The 12,870-nt window shown below is 35.5% G+C and overlaps 1 protein-coding gene across 1 annotated transcript in view; it reads left to right on the top strand.

Moving 5' to 3' along the window:
• LOC134531188 (diphosphoinositol polyphosphate phosphohydrolase 1) overlaps positions 1-12,218 on the top strand; it is a 117,319-nt gene extending 105,101 nt beyond the window's left edge. The window contains exon 4 of the mRNA XM_063366829.1: positions 10,715-12,218. Within this exon, the coding sequence (XP_063222899.1) occupies positions 10,715-10,836 (122 nt within the window). The 3' untranslated portion in view covers positions 10,837-12,218. The remainder of the gene's footprint in view (positions 1-10,714) is intronic.
• The last annotated feature ends 652 nt before the right edge of the window (positions 12,219-12,870 follow it).

The raw sequence follows: 12,870 nt of genomic DNA on the forward strand, positions 1-12,870 counted from the left end.
AAATATATGTGCACAGAATCAATAAAATACATAAATAAATACCACTAGTAGGATTAATGTAAAATAGGTATAGAATAATGTTAGTTTGTAGCATATTTATTCTTTGGCATTTGTATGAGTGAATTCTACGCCCATTTAAATTTTTAGTCAAGTGCAAAAATTATGTTGACAGTTGAGAAACTGCCATCTTTTTAAATATTGTATTTTTTATCAGGGTGTTTGTTCCCGCAACAATAGTATAATTCATATTTAGCTGTCTTTGGTAAAGTATTTGTTTATGGTCAGTTTATAAAATGATCATATGTGGGGAATTGATACGCATGTAATTTGTAAGCAAATAATAGAGACGTGCGAGTCTCGATAATATCGAGAAATTATCGAGATCAAAATATTCTCGATTTCGTCTCGAGAACATTTTAGAATTTCTGAGAATTTCGAGAATTTGTATTGCTTAACTTTGAAAATTATGTGGTTTATTAACTGCCCTAATTGGAAATAACATACAGCGAAACCCCTTATCTACGTTACCGTTATTTACGTTTTCCCGTTATTTGCATTATATTCTTCAGGTCCTGTTTAGTTGCCATTTAGTCCAATACAATACTTTCACGCGAATTACGTCTCAAAAATCGAATCCATCCCGCTATTTACGTCACGTAACAACCATAAAAAACTTGGTGCAATCGCCATAGATGATGAAACTGTAAAAGAATTGTCCGAGAATAAACATGTGAAACGCGTCAAATATTGCGTTCATATCGAAAACCACAACAAACACATTACAAGATGGCGATGAAGTTGTTTATTTGCGCTGCGAGCACTTTCGAGTTTCTGGACGATATTTTAATTACATACAGTGAAACCTCGATTCTACGTACACTCAAGGTTCTCCAAAATTTGTCTTTACGTCCGAGTTGTACGTACGAACCAGCGAGGCCAAATTACGTCCATTTGTGGCAATCCCCTCCCTCCCCCCCTCCATTTTTCCCACCGCTGCCGCGGGAAATGAATTGCCGTTGCCGTGTCCTGCTGCCACGGGAAATGATCTGCCGTGACTGTATATTATGCTGATGTATTTTCAATCGAAATTATATCCTATTCGTGTAGAAACAACACTCGAGCTAATCAAATGTAAAAATAAAAAACTCGACACTGAAGGCAGTTTCGTAAGCCCCGTGTTTACATATTTATTATATTTTATATAAAAAAAATAATAATTATAACACAATATATTTGCTCAAATTAAAAAATACTGTGGGTACTTTCAGTGTAGGTAAGATTAGCTAGTAGGCCGAAAAACATCGTGAAAAACGTAACATTTATAGTCGGCAATGAGCATTTTAAATCGCAAAATATACATATTTTATAACATAAATATAACATAACATAAATGCAAATCTCCTATTTACAGTTATAATAAATGAAATAAAATGAAAATTAATTAATTTTGACAAAAACTTAATACAATGCTTTGTAATGTACCGAAGAAAAAACGAATAGCACCGATGGTTTCCTGACTCTCAAGCACGCAACGTTGTCATGGAAACGAAGTACCCACTTTTTCCCGGGCTTAAACACCAATCAACATTGATAATCGAACATTAATCGAAATAAAAACTACCCTATCTCTCAAGTTGGAAACAATTACACATAAATGCCAATTTTCATCGAAATCGGTTGACTTGGTAAAGAGTTCACTGGACCTTTTTTAGAAATCAGATGTAGTTAGTAATTGTCTTCTTAATTTGAATAATTGGTGGTCTGTATTTAATGAGTGATGAGGACTACACTAACAATGAAATAGCCGTTGCCATAGAGACGAATGAAGCATCAACAAAGCAACAGCTGTTGCCATGGTGATTTCCTACCAAAAACTGGAAATTAAAAAAAATTTAGGGGTGCAGTACCCGGCGTTGCCCGGGCTGAACACAGGGTGAAGGGGACCATTTTCGAAATCAGATATAGTTAGTAATTATCTTCTTAATTTGAATGTCAAGTGCACAAAATAATTTATATCACTTTCAGATCCTGACAGACGTTGTTCTGCCAGTGTATAGTTATTTACCTGTATACATCTAAAAATTGGTGGTCTGAATGTAGTCTAGACTCTATAAAGCACTATAGAAAAAAGCTTAAAAATAAGAGATTACTAATATTGAAAAGATTCCATTATCTAGCTAATGCTCGGCATGCATTGCAATGCCTCATTCAGTTTTGTTTTGTAATGTGTTTGAAGTAGTTACACATATAAAAATCATCTATCCTTATCTCTAAATATATATTTATCTCTATCTACATCTATAAATTGTGTCATGCGTGCTTACTTATACAACAAAAACCGACGTAGTGCCGCTATATAATATGAAATAAACACATTTTTTGAAACGATTTGTGCTCAAACTAATGCAAAATAGTTATACCGTCTCAGAAACCTTCACGGGCATGTGCATAACAACTCACCAAAATTTAATCGCAATCGGATGAATGGTATAGGAACGCATACGGCACAAACAAACGAAAATTAAAGACATGACAAACGCATCAAAAGATGGTGCGTTTAAAATTCAAGGCAACTCTATCTATTGACGAAGTTAAGAACCAAACTGTTATTAGCACCTTTACTTTGCTAGCCGCTGCGAGCTCTACTAAGCGGGCTGGTCTCACCAAGGAGAAAAATATGAATTTGCCATGTGTATGATCGTGAGGCAGACATAGAGAAATGACACTTACTCACTATTTGTATGTCTATGACCTATGATTTTTTCTGTTATAAAATGAAATTATCACTTTTTCACTCCCTTAGGGATGGAATTTCATATTAATATGTGGTCTATGTGTTAATCCAGGTAATGAGCTCGCTGTAGGCGGGGAAAGTTTATCAAGTGTTAATTGATCAGCTATCGACCGGGGTTGAAAAATATAAAATTCTATTAAAAATTAGGGGTTGGTGATAGAAGGGTGAAAATTTAGGGTTGTATGTATTTTTTAATGCTGCATTATAAAAAAAATTAAAAAAAAATGTTGTCCAAAAATTAAAAAAAAAAAATGTTTGGGGTGGACAACCCTTATCACTTAGGGGGATGAAAAATAGATGTTGGCCGATTCTCATAGATACCGGATAAGCACAAAAAATTTCATCAAAATCGGTCAAGCCATTTCGGAGGAGTATGGCAACGAAAACTGTGACACGAGAATTTTATATATAAGATTTGCTTTTATTTCTAAACATGTAATAATTTAAGCCTAGGCGTGTATAAGTCCGAGATATTATTGCAGGAGACAATCTAAAATGTACTAGGGAAAAACGTAAACTCACAAATGTATAAACGTAACGTGACTGTATGGAATATTACGTGGCTGCTTGTAAGTTCTGATACAGTATTTATGTCACAACTTAGCCGAAATACTGGTACGAGACATACACTTCACAAGATAAAAGGAGCGGAGTCTTGGTAACTGTTTTATACATATTTTATAATTTCAGCAGTATTGTACAGTTGTCGCATATTTTTTAAACTAACCATTTATTTCTGGGGATCGTAAACAATTAATTATTGTTATCAAGACTTCAAGATGAACGTAAACTTGAACATGTCACGGCAGCGAGAAAACTGGTGCGTATACCAATAAACTGGTATTAGAACTGGACAAAACTGGTACACGGGAGTCGGAGCTTATATTTTTTTCCGCTAAGCTCGCATCTATTGGCTGGCTGCTGATGGAAGGTCACGAGTCTGGGCGGAGCGTTGAGTGAGTTATACTGCGCATGCGCAGCTCAGAGAACAGAGAGAGCCAGCCGGCGGCTACGCCGCGCCGTAACAACAGCTGATCGAGTACAATGACCTTTCTCTGCGCACGGCACGCTATTGACTGTAAATTTCCATCAATTAGCGGCCCTTTTTTTATTTTTTTACTGTGGTGCAATGCATATGTGTAATGTAGCTCATAATGTATGGAAAGAGCTCAATACTGTGTTTATTTTCTTTTTGCGGTTAAGTTTAGTTTAAATTATCGGGGAATAAAGGATCGTACCAGTTTTATTTTAAGTTATTTTTAGCGCTAATACATGTAATTATTAGAATGGCTGATAGTTCTGGAAATGTTCAAGACCGTAAATTGTCGCACATTTGGAAATTTTATGAAAAACGAAAGGGTGAGGGTGAGTGCAAAGTGTGCAAAAAACGTATTTAGACGTAGACTTTTTCAAAAAGTGGTCTCTTGGGACACTTGAAACTTCATCCAGCCGCCGAAAAGGATTATTTGGAATTAACAAAGGAAAAAGCTACAAAACAAAAAGAAAATCCTTATAGACATTATATATCAATCCAAGACTCTCACAAAGAAACAAAAATTAGCGAAGCTATAAAAAACATAATTGACAGGAAAATTGGTGTAATGATGGCATGTGATTTTCAGCCATACAGCATTGTAGAGGATCGCGGATTTAAAGGACTGCTCAATGAATTAGAACCAGGTTATGAAGTACCATTTTGCACTACATTTTCCAGGTCTATTGTACCAAAAATTTACCGTGAATAAAAAGCCAAACTTGCAGAACAAATAAAGAGAGATGTTGATGATGGACTTCAGTCTGTTTTTAACTACTGACATGTGGTCATCCGCAAGGCAAGACAGTTTTATTTCTCTCACAAGTCAATATTTGACAAAAGATTTTGAGTTGAAATATCATGTCCTTGGAAATTACCACTTTTCAGGTTCGCACACTGCTCTGGCAATACAAGAAAAGCTGACAGCAGCTATAGACGAATGGAATTTTCCCACCAATTCAATCCCATTGTACGTAGTTACAGATAATGCTAAGAATTTCACAGCTGCCATAAACAAAACATCATGAATTCACACACAGTGTTTTGCCCACACACTACAGTTGGCAGTTCAAGATGCTAAAAGTAAACACAATGTTGCAGACCTTCTAGCAAAAAGCCGGGCAATCGTGGGACATTATCGCCACAGCAATATTGCTCGAGAAAGGCTTCATGCTCTGCAGCTAAAGTTGAACAAACCTGTACACGAGCTGTTACCAATGGTGCCGACAAGATGGAACAGTGAGTTTACAATGCTCTCTCACCTTGTTGAGCAGCAGGTACCTTTATCTGCAGATCTAGGAGATTCAATGGCAGTAGAAAATTTCACATTGAGTGAGTGGAAGCTTGCTGCTAATATAGTAAGTGTGTTACAGCCAATAGAACAAGCCACAAGAGAGCTGTGTTACTCTAAATTTCCCACTATCTCTTCCAAAATACCTTTGCTGTATGGCATTGAGGCAACACTTTCTAACTATGTTGAAGATCAAAGTAACCCTGGAATTGCATTTGCTATCTCTCTTCAGAAAAGTATTAAATCTAGGTTGCAATGGTACTTGACCCACGCTTCAAAAACATTTTGCTGCAAGACCACGAAAATCTTATTTGTGTGCAGCGTATTACTTCAGATCTCAAAGTGGTTGTTGATAATAAAACAGCACCTGTTCCAGAAGAAAATCCACCAGATACAGTTGAAGCCACCTGTTCTCTGTGGAATACTTTTGAACATCTGAAGAAATCAAGCTGTTCCTCAGTAAAGTCACCAAGAGTTGAAAATGAACTTACCATTTATCTTGGTGAAAATGTTATCCCCCGATCAAGTGACCCTCTTATGTGGTGGCAGCAGAACCAGTCACGTTTCCCTGCTCTTGCCAGAGTCGCAAGAAAATATTTGGCCATACCAGCCACGCAGGTGGAAAGCGAAAGGCTTTTCAGCAGTGCTGGTAACACTGTTACATCCAGAAGAGAGAATCTGTTGGCCGAAAATATAGAGCAGCGTGTCTTTTTAAACAGCAGATTTTAAATGTGAGCTACCAAATTAAGTTGACTGTTTTCAATAATAGGCCTATTGAAATGCTCATGTGAATACAGTGCAGGCCTATTTATTTTAGGGGATTCATTTTTGTAAATGTATATTCTATAGTGTATATGTAGTCCTTTCATTTCTTTCATTAAATAGGTTATACATGTAAAACTGTTGATATCTGCACATTAAGAATTACAAAGAACTCGAGAGGAAAGAATAGGGTGGGCCCAATTTATTGCATCTAAAATCTTGTTGACGAAAACTTCACTGACACCAAATTGCAATTTTGAAATAAGAAAAAAAACTGAATTCTCGATCTCGTCTTGATTCTCGAGAATTTTAGTATTTCTGTCTCGATCTCGTCTCTGTTTTTGAAAAGGACTTCTCGCACATCTCTAGCAAATAAAGTTTTCATAAATGATGTTTGGTATTGAGCTAAGGCATAATATAAGCTCACTGCTACTGTATAGTGTTTTTAATGATTTGGCTTAGCAAATTTTTTGGATCATAATAAAATTCTTTATAATTTTATGTCTTTTTTTTATTTATAGCTGCGATCACATACTCGCGACTTAAAAACTTGGATCATAATTTTTCCTTGATGATTGTTTATATTGTGTTTTCTTCACACACTAAGAATCTAAAGTCAGGGGTGGTAATGCGCCCATTTATTTGTGCTGTTTTGACAAGCTAAGGCAGTAATTTTGGAGAGACGCAAACCTGGTAGTGTGTGGATACGTGCCTCACGACCCAGTATACTGGGTTGTAAGCCACAAAAGAGTAGTAGGAAAATATAAAAAGTTATAAAAAAAAATCCTGAAATTGATTTACCAGGTATATGTAGTCACCGTGCATATGCACAGCAAATTGTGGTATGCATTCAAAAGGTATCAGCCCTATGTTTTTCAAATGTTAGAGAGATCTAATGCTGGCCTGCTCTAGAACATTTGCTTGAATGTACTATAAAAAGTGTTTATAGCATATAATACAATGTGTCCATTACAATAATTTTAATAACAATTAGATTGTTCTTGGTTTCACTGCTAAGCGACTGAATGTTTGCACTGGTGGTTTCCGCTGAGCAGTCAGGCCAGGGCCATATTTAAAACCATTGTGACCCCGAAACATGAAAATCGTGTTAACACGTACTGCTCATTTTACCAATTAGTTGGTACTAAAGTAATGTTTACAAGTCTCTTACGTTACATAAGAACATTTCATAAAATAGTAGTATTTTAACAGTTGTGGTTGTGATATCACCAAAGCTCATATTCAAGTAATAATCAGCCTAAAAAACAGCATTAACATGATTTGACTGAACATATCAGTCAGGCTTGGCAAGGAAAGGTGACATTGTTTAGTTGTGTGATTGAGGTATTTTGACAGGGAGGCCTGTCCTGGCCAAAATGATGTATAAGTACTTGCAGATGTGAGTAAAAAAATGCCATAATTTACCTTAACTGGGCTCTTGCAGTATCCCTCACTAGGCTTAACCAATACACGGCACATTTAATGCCCAGTGTTTTTTTAGTTTAAGAGGAATAAATTTTATGTTTGTTATTAAAACTGTAATATTTTAACAGTTATGGTTGTCTTGGCAAGGAAGTGTAGATATAAGTCTCAATTAAGTAAAGTAAAATTTAAAAAAACCTGCTGCCTGGTGAAATAAGTAATTATTTAGGTGTAAATGCAGGTGCAAACTTGGGTGCCACCAAGTGGATGGGCTCATAGACCCAATTTGCGACTCCCTCCCTGAGATGTGAAGTGGTTCGTGTGGGAGCTAGGCTCGATTCCCCTTTGATGAATGAAATGAATTCCTACCAACCTGCTCTGAGCAGCGGGCCCTCTGTTACCGATGCAGACGGTAGGTCGTCAGTGGGCTCTCTGTGCGTCCCTGCGCCTGTGCACATGTGCTTGTACAAACAAAGAAACAAAGTACTCCAGTTCTGGTAACAGGATTTTTATTCACACAAAGTTATACATGAAATAAAACAATTACAATATTTTACGTTCTGATACTGTATAAGATGCCAACGGCAATTCAATTGACTTAAGGGCTGACAAGGACACCACATGACCTGGCCTCGATGTTACTGTTTGTCATTACATTTCAAATGTTCGGTAGAGAACTTAAATTATTAAGTAAAACAGTCCACCACCCGGAGTAGGCCTCAAATATAACAAAAAAAGGTTTAGAAATAAGTCAAGAGATGCGGTGGTTGCTTCCTAGTCCAGGCGTCGGTCGTTTGCAACTCCGGACAGCGGTCAAGAGAGACCGGACAGTGGTCCGGGTGTCATGGTGCCAGGAAGCAGTGTAAGCACTTTTGGGTCTTTTAGAGTTAGGTGAAGAAACAAAATAACTCGGTGAAAATCTTGAAAGTGCTTAATACTTATATACAATTGTCTTTCGCAGAAAACCAAGACTGACGAAGAAAGTATTGTTACGAACACAGACAGTACCGCGACGCGCGCCATGTTCAGAGCTGGCTAGAGGCCCCACACGGCCACTGACATCACACACCGTTCACTGACATAGGCATGCCACGCATGCCTGGCTGGATTACAAGGGTCCCCCCCCCCTTCCTCTCCCCTTGCACATTTTCAATGACCCTCTTAGTGGCCTGGGAATTCTGCAGGTTTCCCGTGACCATCGCCCAGAGTGATGCGAATAAACACCACCTTTTTGGACTTTGCGGGCGTAAGCCATCCCAGGGTGACGCGACACTTCCAGTGCTCCCAGTCAATTCCAGAAAGTCTGCCAAGAGTATAAAAGCAGTGACGTCGGCCTCCGCGAGAGTTCTGAGCAAAGAGCAGAGCAGCGGAGAGTTTTTCCCCCTCGGAGAGTGATACGGGCGATAACCATGTAATCAGCGAGAGGTGAAGAGGGCAAGTGGCCCTTGCTGAGCGAACTGGATCTATTGAGAGGCGATTCCTGCGAGTGAAGGCCTGCCGAGCCAGTCGGGTGCGACGAGCGATAGTTGGTTACTGTACTGCAGCGCGATGTGGGTGAGTGTGCGATGGAAAAGCAGACAGGCGGACAGGAGAGCAAGCCACTATCGAGTCATACTCCAGTGACAAGTGTAAGACTAATTGTTGTGGACAGAAATCTTGAGTGCAATAATTAAATTTATGGCGTAGACATTAGTAATAAATAAAACTGAACCAATTAATTTGGCTATACCTTAGGAACCCAGTTTTCTCCCCACATACTCATAACAGTATATAAATGTGTACAAACACGTGAAAACAAGCCAAGATTTTAAGAAATAAAAAATTAATGGATTTGAATATTTTGTTGTCGGCAGTATTTTTTTTCTTTGTTAAAATTTGTAATGCATAGTATTGGTTGACTAGAACTAGAACTTAATTCATTCCCAAAATTATTTAACCTTTAACCTTAAATATGTACATAGAATATATGGATCTCATGAAGAATTTATTTGATAAAAGGTTTAAATAAACATGAATACTTATTGTGTTTTCAGTATTATGTCTAAAAACATTTATTTTGGACAGTAGTGATCAATATTAAGAATGTGGTATATACTTACTTGATATTTATGTGGCAGAGTTGGCACTGTAAAATTGAAACAAATTTCAAAAAAAGCTTGAATTTCAGTTTTTACAAAATTTAATTTCTTTTATGGTTGATCTTTTTGATTCATTTAGAAGTGTTCCCAAATTAGCTTGAGTGGACTTGAACCTATTTTAGTTCAAAATATTTTGAATGTTTATATTTGTATGTCATATTATTAAACTGGTTTAGCAATACAGTATACCATTTATTAAAGTGAACCTCTTCAAGTTTTTGAAACCCTACAGAATTTGTTTTGAGAATTTATTGATTGTGATCAAAAATTATTAAATACCTGCAAGAATTTTCTAAAAATGAGCATGGCTCATTGCACCAAACATATTAAAATCACATTAGCCAAGTTCAAAATATGAAACTCAGTAGTTAGAGGAAATGAAAATGTTGATCAAATTGCTTGGGAAAACTTTTTTTAGCAAGTAAAAGGCTTTTAGTTTCAAAACCAGCTTCTTATTTGTCTTTTGTAAAACTGTGGCATTAGTAATTATTGTTAACTCAATGGTCCTGATTGTAGGCATTTTGAAATGGCCATCAACACAAGACATCTTAGATAGTATGTTCTCAAAAATTGACAACTATATGTGATAGAATTTTGTTATATTTAAAGATGTCTGGCAAATGAGAAACCATGATCGATTGAGCTCAGCAGTAAGGGAGTTTTGGTTGATAAGGAATGTTGGGAGGTGTTTATATATACATATATTTATTAATTTTTTATTGATATACAATAAACTTTTTTAGGGTTGCAACTGACACCATACAATTATATTGCATGATCCTAGATCTCAATTTTGTGGCAGATGATGATTCATCATGACGTAGTTTTGTTTTGTGGCCATTGCAGGGAAATTTTTATATTTTTGAGTAACATGACATGTAATATTGAATATTCCTTGTTTAAACTTGTAAGGGACTATAATGTAATTTAAAAAGGCTGATTTTACAAATTCAACATGTAACAATGAATTTTTACAAATTTTTTGCAACAAAGTAGTGAATGCAACTTTATTAAATGTTGAGAAAGTAGTATAAATGGGTTGGTAGTTGTTTTGATTATTGATTTTCATCTAGTGTATAACTTTAAACTTACATCTGAGTAGCTCCTAAGTTTCAGAATTTACATCTGTTACCTTTGATGTATTTCTGGTAGTATTAATTGAATGCAAAAAGTTTTTAAAAGGTTAAGTTTGAACCCATGCATGTTTTCTGTTAATGAATTGAGTGTTAGTGTCTGGGAGTTCTCGTTGCACTAGCATGCTCATCTTTCTCTAGGTCGCAAACGCAAGTGGTTCACGGTGGAAGATGCCCTGGAACAGCTGTCGCTTCACAAACCAGTCCAGCTGAACTACCTCCAGTCGCTGCTAACAAGCGAACGCAACAACAAGGTCACCTGAGTGGTTCTTCCCCGTCGTGTTTTTGCTGTAACCACTCGACTTGCACACAATAGGATGATATTACCTGCTCCCACTTTGCCATGTGTTATGTTTTAAACTTTTAAAAATAGGTATTATTGTAGCTGCTGCCACCTAAGTGTTAGTAATCTTCGTGAGTCTACTGCCAATCTCTAGTTTTCAACGGTGATTGCATTATGTCGCTACAACTTGGGAACGTCAGCAGGTGATTGTAGCCTGCTCACTTCACTGAATGTGCTATATTAAAAGACTGTGTCTACTATTAAAGTTTTTATTTTTCTCTGATATTCTATTTTAATCTTGAAGTTTTTATAGTTATTTAATATGAGATGTGGGCCCTAGCTTAGTGAAAAAATGCAGTGTGCGCTCTGCATGCTCACTATTTTCCTGCAGGGATCGACAGTAAATTCACTGAATATTATATAGGAATTGTAAATACAAAAAATATCATTTGTGTGGTTCTTCATTAGCACTTTTGTTTCAAACCTTTTGTCAGTTTATGTAATGCAGGAGAATAAATCATACTGTACCTCTATTTTTTATTTCTTGTACTTTCATTTTAAGTCACTAAAATATATCACAAACAAGTATGTATTTGATTTTAAATTTGTGATCAAATTACTAGTTTCTTCTAATCAACATACTATATTGTTGTAAATTTCTTATTTTTTGTAGCATGCATGTAGGTTTTTTTTTTTTTTTTTTTTTTTGTTTCCTCCAGTTGTCTTTTGAGATTTACCTCTTAACCAAGTGTCATTTTTTAAAGCTCAGCTTTGCAGTAACTGTTAGTAATGATGTATGTATAGCTAGTAGTACTTTGGTTTGATGCTAGTTCAGTGTATTTTATGCATAATTACAGCAGTGGTAAGGGTGCTAAAGTTTCCATCACACTTTGTAGAATAAAGAGACACTGGTTGGTATAGCAAAATATTACTACAAATTATTGGTCATGAATGTGATAGACCTGTCCCATACAATGGATTTATTTTTAATAAAAATGGATAAAATAACAGTGTATAGAGTTGCTTCTCTTGCATGTGGTTGTTTTATCTACTTCTTATCATAACACATTTTTTTCAGAATGATTGGACAGTAAGATTTTTTAAATTTTCATAGTTTCATTGATAATTTTGATGAATATTTATTTATGCTTTTCTGTGGGTCATTACTTTATTTGGACAATATGTAAGTATGATTTATAATTATTTAGGTCTGTAAAGTTTTATATAGAGAAAACATTTTTTCGTGTACATAAGTATTGTATGTATAGTCTGAAATTTGTATGCATAAGTTTACATTTTTGTAAATATATTGTTTGCTTAATGTTGAAATTTCATTTAAGTAAGATAAATGCCATATTGAAATTCATTCTTATTTATTTTTTCCTTGGCTAAATTTTGTCATTATTTATCTTTGAAAAACATTATGATAATTATATTTCAGTAAAGTAAGATTTTATTAGGTAGATTCTTCTGGATTCTCCAATAATCATGTAATATTATCAGGATATGTGACATTGTTATTATATAATACACTATACTGGTTTTGCCAGCTTAATCACAACAAAAATAAACCAAAAGCATAATAGTATGCATTAAATGGAAATTTTCAAATACGTTCTTAAAAGTGTTCCAAGTAAAAATGTATCAACTTTATTTTTGTGTCTGCAACTAAATTTTGGATTATGGAATTATTTTTTTAGTTATGCCCAACCATAATTTCTTTACCTGATTTCTGCTTTGTACACATGGTGCATAAGCACGAAGTGTGAGAAAAAGTAATACAGTACAACCCTGTTATAACATTCTCCAAGGGACCAACTTAAAAAGAATGTTATAAGCAGGAAATCATAAAATTACATCTTCACTTTGTATTAATTACGCGTGAATTGATTAAGTTAAAGAGTATAGGTAAAACAACACAAAGTAAAGGAGTAATACACTAAGTACAGCAATAGAGTGGGAAATTGGTTAATTTTATTTATAGATAATACCTAATAATATGCTAAAGAAAAAA

Source organism: Bacillus rossius, chromosome 3 (genome assembly GCF_032445375.1).
Source record: "Bacillus rossius redtenbacheri isolate Brsri chromosome 3, Brsri_v3, whole genome shotgun sequence".
NCBI lineage: Eukaryota > Metazoa > Arthropoda > Insecta > Phasmatodea > Bacillidae > Bacillus > Bacillus rossius.